Here is a 20412-nt window from a genome sequence, read left to right as displayed (position 1 = left end):
TACGCAGTTTCGAAGTTACTCAACATTATGTAAATGCATGTCAGACTGAAAATTGCTCAAAAACGTGATTTTGTGTACAAAACCAATGCAAATCAGGTTTCTATCTGAAATTCGTAATTGTATCATTATTTTTACTTTTAGAGGTTAAAAACAATTAATTTTATGTTTCCTATATGATTGAAATAGTGTTGCCAATGATTCCCATTGAAAAAACAATAAAAAACAAAAAGTACAAAAACGAAGAAATACATAAGAAATTATAAAAACAATAAAATACATAAGAAATTAAAATTGGTACCAATTTTTTTTTTGACCTAAATTAAATCAGAATTCACCAAAGAGTCCTCAAGCAAAAAATTTTGAAGTATGGGGGCTTGTTTAATGATTTCCAGCCAAATTCTAATTTTATGCATAAATTAACATAGTTAATTCATATAAGATAAAATAAAGCGATTTATTGAAATTTAACAATACAGCCCTATATATTGCATCATGGGTGACGTGTGTGCCAATTTTTGTAACGAACGCGCGGCTGAGATCATAAGGGCCCCCCCCCAGGACTTTAAGCTCACAAAATAGCCCAGGTAAGTTAGGGTTAAGATATAGAACATTTTAGAGAAATACATGTAGGAGAATAAGGCCTCCCTTCCATATTGAATTGTGGTGAATGAAAATCATGTTAAACAACATTATTTAGATTCTGGATTGAATATAAAGTACTTTAAAAGATGATGTATTCACGGCATAAAATTTTCGAATTGGAGACGATGGCCTTTTTTGCAGCATGAAATTTAAATGAATTGCCACTGTCTTTCAATGCATATACTTTCCTGCACATTTTAATTTCGCGAACCTTGGCTCTCACAAAATTCACGAAATTAAAATGCACACAAACATGCCTTGTTTTACAGTATACTGGTACTGGTACAATTAAAATTAATTAAGAACTTTCTTACCTTGTAGAAAATCTATGGACGTCAGATGTAACTAGACATCATTTTATAAAACATTGTTCACACACATCATCTCAGTTTACAGTGTTACATGTATCTAGTATTCACAGCAAATATGAGTAGCCATCTTGACAATCATGATTTTCTACTCTGTAGGCACATGATGTGAGAAGGTTGCATTAGGCATCCACAACCTGAATACCCTGGTATAGTCTACTAGTAAAAGGCAATAAGCATACACATTTGGAAATCTCTCTAAACTACTGTAGCTCATTCAAGTAAAATTACTTAAAGCAAGCAAAAATGAGTTGCATTAAATGAATTATGTCAGCCAGTATGTTAGGATTGATATTTTTGCTCACTCCCTGTGCTCAATAAGAAATACACGGTGCATTCAAGATTACATGGTTATTCACTTGAATTGTTTATTAATTTTAAATGTGGACGCAATGCAGCCAATGTTTTATTGTGCTGTGCAGGATCATGAATATTCACTTCTCTAATTAATGACAATTACACTCATGTAACAGCCAAAGCATTTCAATGCTTGTCTTTCGAATATATGTTTTTATTTGAAGCATACAACATTTTGTGGAAACAGAGCCCATAACTGTTAGCTATACACTTGTAATCAGAGGCCACCCCTACATGTACGTACATGTATATTCATGGGAATATAACCCTGGATCAAGTGCAGTTTTCTGAAAAGGAAAACAAGTCAAAGCAAAGTAGCAAATGGAAGAAGTTTGGTAACTCATTACAAAACAACATGTATCATGAAAGTTTCCAAATAAACTACAACTCGTGAGAGTTTCATGGAAAAACAAGATTCCCGATTGCCATTATATGGATACCTTTCTAATGAAAGACTTTCAAACATACACATTTGTATGATAACAGAATCATGCAAGCCATTGAATTTCCATTCCATACTGTCTGGATTCCGGACTGATTCCATGTACGCTGGGCATTTTGTATGCACATTCAAAATAAAGAACTGTACGTGTACCTTGGGTTATATCAATAACATCAGAGGAGTTCGATTAATCTTGCCATCTGATGCAAGATTCAAAAGCATGTTTGCACATAAAGAGTTTTATCGCAAAATGAGCTAACTCCATTTTTGTTAAATAGAGATATTTGTGATTAAAGCTGCTAAGAAACAAAGAAAATAAAAAGAAAATACAGGATATTTTTAATCATAACATCCAGGATATTCCTTGTCATGTCACAAGTGAGGTATTACTGGAGAGGTTTAATTTTGCTCTATCTGATGATGGACCTTGAACTGTTTAAAAATGGCACTTTTTAGTAGCTCATTTTGTAATAAAACTCTTCATATCATTCAGGTTGCACTGACAATTTTCACTCTTGTCCCGTTTGTTTTCAACCAGAAAACGTTGGCACTCTTCCCATATCAGGAATAAAATAAGTTTGAATGAACCTCATCAAGGTGTGAGTTCTCTTTCCTTTCATCTTCTGTGCAAACAAACACTGTTGTGATATAAGCATTTTATGGGGGAAAAAAATCATGTTTTATGCATGGAATTTCCATCCATTACTGATCAATACTTGTTTTGTTTTGTTTTTTTAAGCAAAGTGCTTCACTACGTAGGCACTGAAGAAGCGGTGAAATACTTGATGTGAAGTCAAGTGAACGGTTATATCAGTGGGTCTGAAAAAAACAAAACAAAACAAAACAGCACACACCAAAACACCAAAATGCAGCCATCATGTAGAAGCACAAGCCTTTACCTTCCCAAATATTTGTGAAAGGTGGTTGTGCCATGCATTGAATCTTGCAGGAATTCCAATATCTGAAAGCCCCAAGAGTACACATATATATTAGATCTAAAAAAAGGAAGAAAGAGAGAAATGCAAATTACTCTTTTTCCTTTTTTTTTTTTCGTTTTTGTTTTGCAATGGTTAGTTATTGCTGAACATATAGAATAATGTGTTGATGCTTTATACAAGTATCAGGCTATATTCGTGCTATGTAGTTCTACAGATCTTTTTGTGGAAAAGTCTATTCCCATTCAAGTAACATGTTATGAGCGATATAATTTGTGTGTTAGATCAATGGTGACGTGAAATGTAAGGCAAAATGGAAAAATGAAGCAACAAAAACACCCTCTCATAATGACCATGAAGATACAGCAAAACCTTATTCTAATAATATGTGACCCATTACAACAAAAGGATCCAAAAGTCGAGGGAGGTCAATTTTCTGAAAATGACATGACATTACACATGTATTTCCTTACTCTTCCACTTCAATTTCATATATAACAAGACTCACAGAAGTACTCTGTTGCGGAGATATCGATGGTTTTGTGAGTGGTCTAGGAACTCGACGTTTCAAGAAAACTGCCTTCAAAGTTTTCTTTCCAACGCAATCGTGATCAAGGGGAGGTAAGACAGATTTCACCTCTTGACAATAGAAGGTCTGCTTATAGCAACCTCCACGATGTTCATTCAAGTTTAGTGCCAGCAGTCTATGCACCGACCAAATCAGTAACCAGGATGCCACGCACTGACTAATAAGATCACTCCCTTGTTGCTAGGGGTGGAGTTTATCTGTGGCGCTAAATCCAAATCTTCGGACACCATCAGTTTTGTTGAAAAATCAGAAAATCGCGGACCAGAAAAATGCTAATTTCTTGCCTTTCCTCTGATAATTTAGCTTCAAAATTTCAGCAGATTATAGATGAAACATTAGACTACAACATGTCAAAAACAGAAATTTTACAACATGTCAAAAACAGAAATTTGATTGTTTTGACTGATTTTTATGATCTCACTTCAAACTTGATTTTCTCGTCTCAGCCGTCGGCGACTTTCAGATCCTTTTGTCATGGCGGGTCACATAAAAGTCTGTGTACAAGTTGCAGCCATCATTATGCCTGAGATTATCAGTGCCTCTGATCATAAAGAAAACCAATAGTGGTAAACTCTGTTATCAACTGTGAGTAAAGGCACATACAATTTGTACTTCTATAACATAACATCCAACTGCTGAACAGGCTTTGATGAGAAGCGCCATAGAAGTAGAAGTAGAACATTTCTAACACACTTTGTATAAAGCACACCTGATTAAGGACCAATAAATCAAATCTGGACAAATTTCAACACAGTAAATTGATCTGCTGAAGACCTAACATTTCTTCCTGCTGAAAAAAAAAATACAAAAAATAGATACAATATATAGAGTTGCATTGCTTTAAAAAAAAAAAGAACAACAAAATAATGACCAACACATTTTTGGCATTGAGAATTTGGGCACGGGTTTTGCATGAGTTACAGCAAAACCTTCTAGAATGTTCAACACACACACACACATAACCTATTGCCAGAGCATATAAGCACAGGCATACAAAGTAACACAATATACAACTTGGTATATTGTGATTTGATAAATTTTGAAGACTGCACCTGAATACGACAAAGTGCCTGCATTTCACTGTGACAAAGGAAGAGTACGCTTCCATGATACGAAAGACATTTAACAATGAATATCGTGTTGAAAAAGGTTGCCTAAAGAAAATACAAAGAGCAACATCTCAAAAAATGTAACCTAATCACAAAAGGCCAATGCCAATCAAATGCACTGCCAGTCACCATCTGGTACATCCTCCTTGGCTGCTGGTGCTATATGAAGGTACCATATCCTATTCTCATATAATTGATCTCCTCCATTGGTACATCCTCTATGACTGCTGGTGCTAAAGGCAGGTATTGCACCTTCATCTTCGGTACAGGATCTCATCCATTGGTGCTTGAGGCAGGCACCGTGTTCTTGATTGGTTGGAACTTATCCATAGGTGGTTCAGTTCTCCATCCCTGGTATGTCTTCTCCAAACTTGCTAATATGTGCGGCTCTCTTTGCTGGGATGAGAACCTGCATGAATAGCAATGGTGCAATTGAGTTCTCAACTCACTCACTCATCTGCACATCCGTCTATCCTTCAACAAACGTAATGAGTGACAGCAGTATGCCACCAGAGTACTGAATACACATGCAAATTGCAGATTCTACTCTGTCAAAGTATGAACACAATAAGAACAATATGACCTTTCTGACTATGCCATAATCGAAAGATTTCAGCTCTGCAGCCAAAGTGTTTAAGAAGAAAATACATTCTTTGATAGTGACTGCCAACAGATGTTTGTCAGTTTTTTGACAATATAATTGCTGGTTGATGCTGAGTTTTTAATACTCTTTAATACTGCAACACTTAACTTGGCATCTAGCAATCCCGGGTCTTAAAGATCTGGGAAAGCTGAATGCTAAAGAAACCTTGCATCAAAGCGACAAGATCATAGAACAGAGACGGGATCTGTTATTTTGTAGATTTTACAGTATGATACAGGACTCAAGCTGGCTCAAGCTGGTTGGGATTGTCCTTCACATACCAAAAATGTCAGAAAATTATTATTGACATCATACATAGTGTAAGACTATTCTATACCCCCTAAAAATATACAGTGCATACCTGACAAATTAAACATTGCAAATAAGAATAAATGGGAGAAAATGTTACAAAAGTTAATGATTTTTTTTTTTTTTTCTCAGACAGCGATGCATCCATGTCACCAGGCATGCGAGGTGGATGACATGATACGTACCTCATGGTGTACATAGGATTCGCAGCCATAGCACCACACAGAGAGATCGGCATAGCTCAGGACCATGTGGTGGTCAGTTGCTAGTCCGTGCATCAGCATGTGTTCATTCACATAGCGCCCACAGTACACCTAAATGGATGTTGGAGGGGAGAAGCAGGCAAGGAAAAAAAAAAGACAATGTGTGAGAAATGAACATTCCTGAATGGCAGCAGTACTACTTCGCAAGCTTGCCTGTTTATTTCCCACCTTCTTGTTATTCCCTAGCATGCATTGCACTTATTTGGGCCAGGGCAAGGGCTGTAAATGGCATTTTCTCCCATGGTTTGGCAATAAAAACTTAGCCAGGTTCTGGAATAGATTTTTTCCCCTTAAAGGGATGGTATAGTTTTGGTTGAGATGGAGGATTTAGATTTTAAACTTTTCGGGAGATAATTAGAAACTACTTACGAAATATCAAAGAGCATGCAATTCTATGAGGAATTCAAAGTTTAAATGATGATAAAAAAACAACAACAACAAAACATACCCAAAAGTAAAATAAAGATGTCCTAATAACTGGTGGGTCCCACCTTTCATTAGGACCTCTTTGTTTTTGGATATCTCGGCCATTTCAAATCTAACTTTCATCAAATAAACTTTGAATTCCTCCTAGACTTGCATGATCTTTTATCTTTCATCAGAGGTACATGTACATCAATTCTCATTATCTCACCAAAAAAAAAAAAGTTGGAAACTTGGAGCCCCATCTCAAAAATTATTTCATCCTGTTTTACAGGACATCAGGCTTCAGAATACTGGGAGACATTTAATTCTTCAAGACAAATTAGAGTGACCATGAATTGTCTGCAATCTCCAAGAGGATAGATTGAAGTCATACAAAGGAAAAGTCAGTCAATTTATGACAAAGTTTGCTTTTTGACATCATAGATACAATTAAAATGACAGATCACATGCTAATCTATTAATATATCATACAGCAAGAGTTTTTATACAAGCATCTTCCAAACCATGTCCTTTATGTCATCACAGTATTGTCAGATTTCAACAAGTAAAGTTATTTTTCTGGGGCTAAATATACCCTGTTACTCTGAGGTGACATCTGGAGCTCTTTCGGCGATAAAAAAATCCTCTCTTGTAATCATCTTTATGAATCAGGACTGTAATCATGTTTTGCATTGCAGACATATCAGATGATCAAATGTACAAAATAGAGCTCTTTCAGACGAAAAAAAGAAAGAAAGAATAATCCTCTTGCAATCATGTTCATGAATCGTGGTTGTAATCTTGATTTGAGTTTTGAGCTTCCTGACCTGTCAATCAAACCCATAAGGAGCTTTCGAGTTTGTGCAGTTCAGGCAGACTGCATTACATTACGTGCGGTCTGTGGGCAGAAGTAAATATAGGGCTGAGCTAAGCTCCGCCTCCTGAATCTTGTTTTGTAGGTCGAGGTTTTCAGACAGGAAGTGACACCACCAATCGAGCAAATTAACTCTTAATGTGCTACGTTCACACGTCCGACTCAGTCGGCGGCATGCCAACTTCGCATATTCTGCTCAAACACACAAACCCGCCCAAACCGATTGATAAATCGCCAAATGGCGCAGTACAATGAAAGCGTTTCTTGTGCTTGCGTTCCTCTCACATATAGCTTGCATTTTATGTTGTGATAGACTAACAAGTGGTGTGCCCTACTGAATTTGCATATAATTCTAAGTTTCTGTCACTGTTTTGTGTGCAGTAGTCATGCCTTTGCAATAATATAGCTGCTAGTCATTTGAAAGAAAAACAATTATAGATTTGTCACATAATTTACATCGAAGCAAAGCTTGGCATTTTCTCTACAGCTTTACTCATTATAATGTCCATTTCAACAGAAATCTTTAGAAGTGACATAGATTTGAAAAACAGAATGTTTTCTCAAAGCATGGCAACGTTGGTGTCTCAGAATAATGTGGCACACAGAGGGTATCCACCACGGCACATACAATTGTAGGAGTTAAGATTTGAAAACACCTACAGACATTGATTTGCTAACTAGTCAAGATTCTAGAATCATAATAACATTAATTTGATTTCACACACAAGAAATATCTCAATTTTAATCATGTTTCTTCTATTAGGTAGAGATTATAATTGTGATTAAAGTGGAAATTGTCTACCATCTGAATGGGATGGGGGGTTAGTGCATACCTCTATGGGATGATTTTTTTTTTTTTTTTTTTTTTTACCTTATAGCAGGAGAGACAAACCCAATTCTCCTTATCATCACCACATTCCCCACATGGCTCGCGTGCGTCAAGTCCAGTGAAAGGCATGGGTTCCACGTCGGTAGACAGATGTGGGCACCAGGTTAGTGGAATGACTGCATGCATCTGAACCTGGCAAAAACAACAACAAAAGAGTCAAGAATAAAAAGGAAATAGAAGAACTTCAAAGAGCAATATATCAGAATAATGTGACGTGTAAAAGCAAAAAAAACTAGAAATGTCGCTTTGGCGACTGGTATGCCTCCGCCATAATGCATGATTTTCCCAATAGGTCTAGATAGTACATGTGGACAATGTGTGATTACATTTTCACAAAATTGGCAAAATATTGAAATGACAAGATTGTCACAAATGTGTTGAATGTTCACCTTCCTTGACCTAGGTTTAATTGGATGAATAGGAGAGCATGTATCCAGGGATTTAAGGACTTTAACTCGACTTTGACCCATTCATACATTTAGGCATTGAGTAATTTTCAAGGCACAGGTGTGGAGAAAAAGTGCAATTTCTGAATTGAATAGTAAATTGTTACCAGTTTCATCTGGCCCTTGACCCTAAAATTCATAAGATAATCACTTTCAGGTAGAACATGCATAATATGTACTAAGTTTCAAGGTAACTTGAGCCACTTCCGAGATATGGAGGAAAAAGTTAGTTCAGCACTTTCACTTGATCTTTGACCTTTTGACCTTTGAGGCAAAAAAACAAGAAAAAAAAAACTTTCCAGAGAATTTCTATTAGGTTACACATGTATGCATACACCAAGTGTAAAAAAAAAATAACCCTGCTGGCATTGCATGATAGGAGGGAAATAGTAAAATTTTGAAGTGTTGCACTTGACCTTTGCCCCCTGACCTTTGACCCCATGAACCCTACATTTTCTAGATAATCACTTCCAGTCAGTATATGTATATGGGCAATTCCATGGGAATGTGGACATGGCACTAAAATTTCAAGTTTATTATATTGCAAAAGAATTACTCATTATGTATTACCCATATATTGAAGTTGAAGAAACTCAAAGAATTATATCAATCGGTCAAATATTTCCTGAGAAACAGCTACAAATGTTCAAGACAATTTTTCAGTCATCCAAATTGCTAAAATGCATGCTTAACTTGATATACATTTTTTTAAAAGAAAAATCCTGCTAGCACTTCAGTTAAATCATTTTAAAGAAGCAAATTGGTTCTACTTCAGTCTCCCATGAGAAAATTTCTATGCCACCTTCAAAAAATTTTTATCACCACCTGAAAGTTCAGCCCTTGAGCCATGTAACGCGAGTTACCGAAACAAAAAATATTTTTCATTCTGAAGGAAGCAGTGGAGGTAATTTGTTGGGAATCATAATTTTCTAAATTCATCACACCCTGATACTGTACACAGGATGTTGACTTGAATAAATACTGTCATCACATTAAAAAATGTCAATGAAAAGTGTAACGCGAGTTACCATGTAACGCGAGTTACCGGTATGTAACGCGAGTTACTGACTATAAACACAAGTTTCCACCAACGTAAGCAAATTTTAACACTTAATTGAGCTATATCATGGTGAAAACAATCAAATCTAGTGTTATACATACTATGCTGGACTGAAACAAAGGAGAGTAGCCTAATAAACTGTGATTGTATAATACTAGCATCAAGGCCACTGATCACATGCCACATTGAGGAGTCTAGCCAGGCTTACTGCATGTGTACATAGTCTGTACATGTACATCCAGCAGTGAACGAGGTTAACCTAAAATTTATCTTCTGAAATTCCTGCATTAGTATTACAGAATTTTTATTACAGTAGACCTATAAAGCAGCAAGTGTTGGTTCTAATACTTATTCGGTGGTCTAGCGAAAATGACGCCTGTCCGGAAATCAGGAGGTTGTGGGTTCGAATCCGGCCTGCTCAAGTACCCATGTGTGCCCATGATTTTTTATCATGGCTACTAATAAAACACTGATCAATTCAGTTTTTATTATGTTGATGTAGGGCAATTTGTCAATTAGTTGCAATAATAACATCTCAACGAAAGAATTTCATGAATTTGAATAATTATGCAGTACCTGCTGCATGATATAAGGATTAGAACCAACGCTTCTAGTCGGGCGGAAGTTCGGTGGTCTAGTTGCGAGATGATGCCCGTCCGGAGATCAGGAGGTCTTAGTTCGAATACTGCTCGAGTATGCACGCCCATGACTTTTTTAATCATGGCTACTACAAAAACACTGATCAATTGAGTGCTTATTTAAGTTGATGTAGGGTAATAAGCCAGTTCGTAATTACACTGTAGTTCATGTACACATTGGTACAAATGACCTTTCTTTTCTCTCAGTTGGTTCGGCACTTCACTCTTTTTCAAAGTGGCATAATGCATAAAACTTGCCTGACATAACAATTTATGGAATTCATGTTCAAAAAAAGAATGAACTTTCATTTCGATCAGGGGATCAGAATACTCCCATCAGTTTATAATTTAGCAAGCATCCATTTCATTGTTTTGTATTGAATGCAGTAACAGCTTATTTCCTTTTATATTGCAAAATACCATTCTTGCTGTCAGGTGGATGTGCTGGCAAGCATCATTTAGATAAGGATCACATGAATAATCATCACATCACAGATGCTTATATCAGTGAATTTACAAACCAAAATGCCTGTTGGGACAAATGAACTTTTTCTGCTCATGCGCAAAGTGGAATTACGAACTGGTCTATTTGTCAGTTAGTTGCAAAGAAATTAGAGTTTTCAAAAAGACAGGATTTTAATTTTTGAAAGATTGTAGGCTTTTTTGTAAACTTGTCAATAGGGTTTGATACTTTTATGTTTTGTTTTTAAAAGAATTTCAACATCTTTCATTTTTACACTCTGAAAATTATGTACTTATACACCTAAATCATCTGGGTATATATTGAAACATATTCAGGGTCTCTTTGAGGAGTGAAGCTCTTTTTAGTCTTAAAAACATTCTTCTCTATCAATTGGGTTGATTAGTAAAATATTTGTTTAACATTTATTCATTTTACTATGTACTAAGCATCTCTCAAAATATTCAACACAAGATTCAGTGCCATCAGAACAGTTGTATGTCATCAATTTGTGTCACCCTGTGTTAGTGGACATAATGTAACGCGAGTTACCGTAACGCGAGTTACCGATAAAAAGGCTCCCTACATTTTACCAGGTCATTGTTACTCAACTTTGATAGTGTTAATTCATGAGTCCTAACCCACTATCAATTCAAGGTAGGAAAACTTTTATCAGGATTGTCTAGTATGAGGAGACTTTCCAAAAAGAGGCCTTTATAGAATCGACCATGTCCTTTTTGTGTAACGCGAGTTACCAAAATTAAATGATTCAAGAATCCCAACATGTTTGTCCTTTATTTTTCTTTTTGGATTCATTTAGTTGGTGTATGTCTACTTAACCAATGATGAAAAAAGTAACTTGTGGATCCTTCCAATTACAAAGATATTGGCACATTATCCCATAAATGTACCCATTATTTGTAACGCGAGTTACCGTGGAATTGCCCATATACTATGTTCCATGAAGATACCTTGAACAATTTTCCAAGGTCTGGAGAAAAAAAAAAGAAGTTTTAATATTTTTACTTGACCTTTTGACCTTTGACCTTTGACCTCATGACCCAAACTTTCACCAGAGAATCTTAATTGGGTAATACATGTATACACTAAGTTTCAAGAAAATATCTTCAGGCATTCAATAGATATGGTGGAAATAGTGAAATTTAATGTATTTGACCCTGACCTTTTGACCTTTGACCTCATGACCCAAACTTTCACCAGAGAATCTTAATTGGGTAATACATGTATACACTAAGTTTCAAGAAAATATCTTCAGGCATTCAATAGATATGGTGGAAATAGTGAAATTTAATGTATTTGACCCTGACATTTTGACCTTTGACCTTTGACCTCATGACCCAAACTTTCACCAGAGAATCTTAATTGGGTAATACATGTATACACTAAGTTTCAAGAAAATATCTTCAGGCATTCAATAGATATAGTGGAAATAGTGAAATTTTATGTATTTGACCTTGACCTTTTGACCTTTGACCTTGAGCATGTGCACCCAAAAGTTGATAGGCACAACTTCACCCCCTAATACACATACATGCCAAGTTTCATTACAATACCTCAACAGGTTTTGATAGTTACCTTGTCCACAAAATTCATTACGGACGGACGGAAGGACGGACGGACGGACGGACGGACGGAAGGACGGATGGACGGACGGATGGACGGACGGACGGAAGGACGGACGGACGGACAACCCGAAAATATAATGCCTCCGGCACCACTTCGTGGCGGAGGCATAAAAAAAAGTAAGAAAAAAACTGACTGCTAGCATAACTTGTTTTGGTTTTTTTTTCCATCATTTAGGAGCCAAATTTCAACAACTTTATGAAGATAAAAATCATAAGAATGGTTACATCAAAATGCAAGGTGTTTGCAATAGTATAAATATAAAACAATCTTTGTTTCTCAAGCCAACAGTTATGCTGACGTTTTACAAGGCAAGCTCAACATAAGGGAAAACAATCCCTCTTCCAAAGATCACTTCATCACATCACTATACCACTTTGCTATTGTCTGTGGCACCGTCTAGACCCTTTGTAAGTGCTCGTACCAACGTTTATAATCTGTGTTACCTCTGAACCAAACGTTTCAGCCAGGCTACTCAGGATGTTGCCCTTTCCATCTCCACGTCCTGCCTCCATCGGTCCTGGGTCACTCAACCCACATGCACCAAGAGCCTCATCATCATTTTCTGTCAAGTAAACACAGAACATAATATATTCCAGTTCACTCCCGCTTCAATGAAAACGGTGCTAACAAAATTCTGATTACAACGAAGTAAATATTCAGGCCGTAACATCATTTACTCTGTGTATTTTCATATTTGTTTATTTGTTCGGTTTTACCAAATTTTCAATATCATGAAAGAAAACTGCTGGTCCCTAGGACTTCATTATAACCGGAGTCCACTGTCGCAACTTTGTGACACGACAGACACGGGCGGAACAGCATGTCATAACTACCTCATGTTGTTTAAATATCGTTGTAAATGTGGTTATTATGAGGGGTATTCTGTGAGTGATGGGGAACCCCAAAGAAAATGAATTTGACCAAGTTCTTATAAGACAGAAGCTAAGACTACTCCACCTGATGTCAATGTATGGTGTCCACACGTAATACTTTGAAAGAAAAACACAATCAAACCTCAATCACAGGCATATATTGTACTTCTACTGTCATGCCATGAATTGTTTGCACATCTTTTATGAATTTGGTTAAGGATGCAAGAAAAAACAATATAATACAATGTAACAAATATGATGCTATACAGTGCATGGCCTGAGGAGGTTGTACAGAAATGCTTGAAGAGGAAGTAGAGCTCACTTTTCTAGAAAATGGAATTTAACAAAATGAAATACACATGTAATTGTTGTTACAGTTGAACCTCTCGTATCCGGACAAGTCGGGACCGGGGCTCATCCGGATAAGGGATTTGGCCGGATACGGGAGGCTCAATGCTTTATAGATACATACACATGTACTGATGTAGCCCATTGTAGTACCACATGTAGTAATGTGTATACTGCAACCTTTTCATTGTTACATTTGGGGATGTTGGGGGATGTTAAAATGTCTGAAGGTAAGCAATTTGGAAGAAAATTTGATGTAATATGTATGTCAATCATGTTGGAAGTAATATGTAATTCATGTGTGTTTGTGTAGGAGTTCTCAAGGAGTTGGGAATCCCCCTTTCCTCCCGTATGGCTTTATTCTTTTTTTTAAATTCACGGCAAGATTGCGTCCATATAATAGAGAGATCCGGATAAAGGGAGGCCGGATAATAGAGGCTCAACTGTATTTGTCTGTTACCATATGGTACTGTAAAAATCACCCAGAAAATACACTGGTCTTTCTTCATTTTAGAGATTACTATATATCATACAAGCATATTATGTTACTTGGAATTTGTTCATACTTCTGTTGTTGCAGTAGGACTCACCAAATTTCTACATGTACAAATTGTACTACTGAACTACATGTACAGTGGTGTACATGTAATTAAGGCTGGTAGCCAAAGAGGCAGCAAATAAAAATCTAAAGTTTCCAGCATCATCGTAACCCTGGTCTTCACCGATTGCAAATCTAAAAAGCAGTTTTTCTTGTTTCACTGCTTTCTTTCAAAACATTTGTTTTTCTTTTTGTTTGTTTGTTTGTTTGTTGTTTTTTTTTTTTGGGGGGGGGATCTCTTCCTACAACTAAAGCTGTGGAAAGACAGATAACCAATGAAAAAAAAAAAAAAAAAGAGAGAGCGAAGAAATTGTGAAGTTGAACATACTGTCATCCTGTTCTTGTAGGACTCCTTCCTTGTCCCGTTCACCACCTCCAGCAGCTGTCCCAGTCACACTCATCTTGGACAGCCCTTCTGCTATGTCTGCCACGCCCCCATCTGCTCCATCATCGTCTCCCTTTCCTACCCCGGATGCCCCACCATCTCCATCAATGCCCTCTGTGGAGGTCACCTCTGCCACTCCACCTGGGCTCCCCTCTTTGATAGGCCTATTAACATTAAAAAAAAAAGATAAGTCAACAATAAAGAATACAAATAAAGCATGAGACAGAATGATTGATACATTAGTCTAATAGCACCAGTATACAAATACAGGAGGAAAGATAATACAACAAGGAGGTCACGAAAGGGGTCAGGACAAAGCAATTTTCTTGCTAGAGCCAATTTGTTGTTATATTTGTAAGTGCAAAATGCACTGCACAAACAATATATTAATACAATGTATGTTTGTATGGGACTATATGTAACATAATGCAAGCACTGAAACTGGAGAATGTTTTACTTTAATGGAGTGGTTATTTGACCTTTCAGATGTATAAACACTGAACATTGTTTTTTTTGTTTTTTTACCAATGAATCAGTTTTTGTTTTTTTTTCCTGCTCCGTGTTGTAATTTCATGAACGTGAGACTTTTTAAATGAGCAGCAGTCTTCAGAGGTGATCATGTTAAGTTGGGTGTATACTGCAGAGACTCCAACTCTCCCGTTTTTGACGGGAGATCTCCCGCCGAAAACCCATTTTGGCAAAATCTCCCGTTCTCCCGTTTGAGATTTAATTTCTCCCGCCCTGGCTCTTTGTCTCCCGTTGGAAAGGATTTCTTACATATTTCTATCGTATGTTGAAAAAATAAGCCTTAGATAGCACCAGAGAGCATCTAGAACCCTGGGAATTTCGCGCTTCGCACATATCAACTTTGAGTCTCCCGTTTGCTCGGGGTTTCAGGCGGGAGAATCCCCAGATCAGAAGGTACTTTGGGTTGGAGTCTCTGATACTGTATTAAGTAATGCACAAATTTGGGTGGTTGGGCATTCTGCATTGTACAAGACAGAGTACTGTTGCAATTGTGTGAGCAGGCACTATCCAGGAATTAAAACAAATTCCACGACACACACGGGTACAGTCAATGCATGGAGTGATCATGGCCTGAGGTTGTAATGGGTCATAACATGGAACTCCACACTACAAGATTTCAGTCGGTCATGCATACTGTATGTTCCCATGAGCATCATGTTGTTCATGTCAACAGCAATGTCGGGGAAGGTGATGTGTAATGAGCATTTGGCTATCATATAAACAATGCAATTTTTTTTTTTCACTTGCATAAAAGACTCAATTAGTTTTTGTTTTTCTCTTTAGAAGATATGAGATTCAGTGTGTAAAAGTAATTATTTCAATACAGCACATATTACAGCAAAATACACTGACTTCATATGAAAGAAAAATCGGGATCACACGATTTCCATGTCACATCCGATATTTCTGTAAATCAGTATTATACATGTATATCGTTTCCATGTACAGTATGTATATAATTATAGGCCCTAAACAAATGACATCATTCATAATTACCATCTACAGTATATACATTGTACCATCATGCAGAAAACTTACATTGTTGCTAGCTTATTGAGCTTCACGACAGACACTCAAAAAAACAAAACAACCAAAAACAAAACAAAACAAATATATACACTAGCTGCAACAAGAACAGCTTGAGGAACATGTTTTCCTTGTGTCGTCTCTAATAATACACAATAATCAGTAACCAGTTATATTCTCCATGAAACTTCTTTAAACTTCCAATAAATGTTTACAAACTTTCATTTGTCTTAGAGAATAACGGTCTCATAAATCATGCAAAATTTATGAGATATTGCAATGAATATCCCTTGATTATAGTTGCTAAAAACTGTTAGCTCTGTAATAGATTTCTTTACATGATTTCTCACAGTGCTTATGCACATTGGGGCTACCTTATTACAAGAGTTCTGTGAATTTGAAATACACAATTGTTACTTTAAGAAAATTTTAATTCAATTGTTAATTTAAGAAAATGCACAAGTTCCAAGAAGGTAGATCAGATAGATCAGTCCACACAGTGCAGCTCAATCATAAACTGATTTGTTTTTTCTACTCAGGACCTTTGATGATGATCTGTGAGAGAGAGCTAAACCCTTTAACCCGTTGAGGACGAGTCCCGAGTATGCTCGGGCAGGGGTCTATGGGAAATGTGTGCTGTAGCAAAATCAGTCCATCCTCAACGGGTTAAAACAAGAGGAAGTATGAGCTCATCAAAACAAAAGTTGAAAAAAAAAACAACAACAACGACAAAGCAATGTAAATATTTGAATGAGGAACAAGAGGAGAGGACATTCAAACACATGAATAGGCCTAGGGGATCTTTCGGAAAGAATGCACCACATTCAAACTGTGCTGCCATGTAACTTTGTCCTACAGCTTGAAAGACATTCCCCATTGCCCGCATAACACACAATAAAAGACGATCTTTCTCTGACACTCCCTCTAGCAGATCAAGTACTTATGAAGAGGTTCAACGATTCTAAAGCTTCCATCTTTACATTCCACATCTTCCAAGAATCTAGGACCACTGTTTTTAGCCTCAAAAGTAAAAAGCAAAAGAATATAAAAGATTAAAGGAGAAAAAAGCATGCATGCCAGCAGGCGCCACTCTGAATAATTCATGCTAACTTTCGCAGGGTGTGGCAGCATCCAGCTTGTAAATTTACCGATGCGTTGGAAAGGATTAAGAACATTAACATTTCACAGCATCGCTATAATCTACTTGGCAGCCTTTTCTGATGGATCTCAAAACATCTGTGGTATGGTGAAATCACAGACATTGTAAAAAGCTCCAAGCATTCAAGGCATACACTGAACAAGTATAATTTTCTAATCTGAAAGGTTCGCTTTACCTTTGGGAGCAGTAATTAAAAAAATGTTCACGATATCACTTTTGATGCATATGTGTAGGTCAGTTGTATCACAAAACATCCTACCATATGAAATTTTTTGCAATAAAGCCTAAAATATTTCAAGGAGATATCACTATTTTTCTCATTAAATCTTAACTGTAGACAGTTTAGTCTGGAATTTTTTTTATCATAACTATTGTTCATGTTTTGTATTGCTAACAATACTTAACATCGATTATACTGGTTCAAATTTTTACATTGGTTGTTTCTATCCCTGGCTCACATTTTAGAACCATTTTGAAGCACTAATGCTGTTTTTTTTTTTCATCTGCAAATGGTAAATTATGCCTTTAAGCCCCTTGTAGCAGAGCCTTTTAAATCAGAGTCACCGCGACAACATCCAGGCAATCTTATCATTTTTATTTTTACCCTACCTATAGTATTAAAACAGTCCCCGCAGAATATTGATAGGGTATTTAGCACAGTAGCTTTTGCCAAATTCTTCTGTAGCCAGCCAGCTAGGGTAACAACCCCAACATTTCCCCAACATTACCCTGGCAACCCTTTTGTCAAAGCACTCTTGTCGCAATTATATTCCTTTGATACACTCAACACGCATGCGTAATACTGTAGTCGGAATGACACACTACTTCTTGATCACGTGTACATGGATTGTACTTAATAAACCACAACTACTTCATGCATGAACGGGTAGGTTATTATGGAAACATGTACACCCGCAGAAGGTTTATGGTGTGTGTCTATGAAAATGGTAGTCCTCACTCTTTGATTTATTGCCCAAGGCGAGGAATTTTGTTCTCCCGACATTGAGCATGTTTCTACTAGGGACATCTCGCATGACCTTGTATCACCTTGCATGACCTCGCATCATCGTGAATTTTGTCCCTCGCATCACCTTGAATTTTACGACCTCCCGTACTGTTTCTTCTGAGCGATAAATACATGGTGATACGTGGTGATGCAGGGAGATGCGAGAGACCTTGCTGTGAACAGGAAGTCATGTATTTTACAGATGTGGTCACAGGTCGCGTGTTAGTGGAAGGTAAACAATGATCAAGATGGCACAAACTAGTGAGATCAGGATATGAAATGTGTATTCATATTTTTGCTTTTGTACTGCGATCACTGCCAGTCAGTGAGTCAGGAGTCAAGTTCAATCTGCTGCTTTGAGAAGGAGAAAGTGACCGAATGTTTTGGGAGATGCAATGTCTCAAATTAGAAGAAGCATGTAGGCTACATAACGGTATTCTGCCGGCATTCCGCTTTGTTTTGCCATCCAAAAATGAAATGCCTTTCACTAGGATCTGCCACCACTTAAAAATCACAATCGCTGCAGATCCATTCTCCAGGCGATATTCTGCGACATAATTTCTTCAAACAACAAGAAACAAGTTAAGTGTATCTGTTCGTGTAACATTACACCCTAACAACATGCAAGACGTAAGACGAGAAGTAACAGTAAGAAGTGAACAGTGTAGATTGCACAGCGCATGTATTGTCCAGTGCGTATTAAAAAAAAAAAAAGGTAATCCAACTTTGGAGGGCTACAATTTTATAATTGTCAGCTATGGAGAGCGCAATGTTGGTTGTGAGGAAAAGGGAACTCTTCCTCTTTCCATTGACACCTAATTATGTTAACAAATGTCATGCATGACTGAGCACATGAATTTTAAAGACAATGACAAATTGCATGTTTTCCAAGTTTGCGTGTTATTGTGAAGGAACAAGGCATGTCTCATTCTTCTTCTATCTGTGTTTACAAATATGAGAATGGATCCAAACACTATGGCCACATTCAAGGTCAAACTGTACAGATAATTTTTTGATGAAAAATATCGTATCTTCCAAAATACCAGACCTAATTTCATAAAACTTTGTAATAATGACCAGTATATGTCCGTTACTTATTCCTGAAAGTTTCATCTCTTCACTCTTTGGCCAAAGTGAAATATTATAGAATATATAAAAGTGGTTTTATATGAATTCAAAGTAATGCCTATGAAATTGATCATCCATTTTGAGTAGTGAAAATATGACATTAATTCATATTTTGTGATATGTCATGGCTACGTGTTAGTGGTGAATGAAAGGGATATTTATCAGGAATATCTAAAAGCAATTTCAGATGAAAAAACATTCTCCTTTTTTTTAAATGAATTTTTCCAATATATTAGTCATTTCAATGTAATTTGACACCCCTAATTAAAATGCTAATTTATGCACAGTTAAATGCAAAATTTTGACTCTTTCTTCACATGAAATGAAAATTCGAACACTCGGCTACAACAATCAGCAAAAAACACATTTTCACCAAGTTTTCTCATTTTTTTTAGCACATACAGCATATTGTTGTAATAGAAATGAAAAAATAACAGCTCCAAAGAAAAGGAGAAAACCTTGCAATTTTAGAATAGCAAATAATAGGGTATCTGCTATGTCCCTTTCCGCTATGTGTGCTGCTCAAGGGGTATTAAAACTATCCTTACACAACACAAAGAGAAAAGAAAAGAAAAGAAATACAGGAATGAAAAAAAGAAGCCTACCAAGGAAACAGCTGGCCTAGAAATAGTCAAACTACATTGTACTTGCTAACTACTGTAGTTCATACCGATGATATCATTGGCCTAGTAGTAATGCAATTATTCTTTTCACTATTTGGCTACTCATGGAAAACTTTGAGTGCAATGTCTACTTGTGACCCTGTATCAAAAAACCCACAAAGTTTGCCAGTCAAGATTGCTGGGTCAATAAACTTTTGAAAGAGGAAATTCTCAAAAGTTAAAGTGATATATAATCAATCAATGTTGGATGTTCCCTCACCCACCAAATTACATTGAAATGGTAGAAAATAAACATGCAAAACTGAGGGCCTATTCCAGTGCACACGGTCATCCCTGTGCCTTAACTGAAATAAAAGGGGGATGGCATACTCCATGGCAACAACTTTTAAAATGGCATAAACAGGTATCTGTCTATGCTCATAATCCTTCATTCGGCAACAACTTTCTATTCACAAATATGGTAACACATAAAAGCTTTCAAAGCTAATCAAAGTTTCTGTAGAGTTCTCACATGCACTTTCTAAAATATTTAGAGTAGGAAAATGAAAACAAAAAATAACTTGAGGCAGAAAAAAGAGGTCTCGGAAAACTGTTATTTGTATACACTACATATTGTACCTGTCCTTAATGCTGTCAAATTTTACACTGGAGAGGAAAAGAGTA

At 36.6% G+C, this 20412-nt stretch overlaps 1 protein-coding gene across 1 annotated transcript in view; it reads right to left on the bottom strand.

The window, feature by feature from the left end:
• Positions 1-930: 930 nt before the first annotated feature.
• Positions 931-20412, bottom strand: part of LOC140244965 (histone deacetylase 6-like) — an 89222-nt gene continuing 69740 nt past the window's right edge. The window contains exons 32-36 of the mRNA XM_072324576.1: positions 14223-14443; positions 12520-12638; positions 7808-7957; positions 5580-5708; positions 931-4851 (exon numbers count right to left, since the gene is read on the bottom strand). Of these exons, the coding sequence (XP_072180677.1) occupies positions 4780-4851; positions 5580-5708; positions 7808-7957; positions 12520-12638; positions 14223-14443 (691 nt within the window). The 3' untranslated portion in view covers positions 931-4779. The remainder of the gene's footprint in view (positions 4852-5579; positions 5709-7807; positions 7958-12519; positions 12639-14222; positions 14444-20412) is intronic.

The sequence above is a fragment of the Diadema setosum genome, chromosome 2 (assembly GCF_964275005.1).
Source record: "Diadema setosum chromosome 2, eeDiaSeto1, whole genome shotgun sequence".
Classification (NCBI taxonomy): domain Eukaryota; kingdom Metazoa; phylum Echinodermata; class Echinoidea; order Diadematoida; family Diadematidae; genus Diadema; species Diadema setosum.
This window is presented reverse-complemented; position numbering and strand designations above follow the sequence as displayed.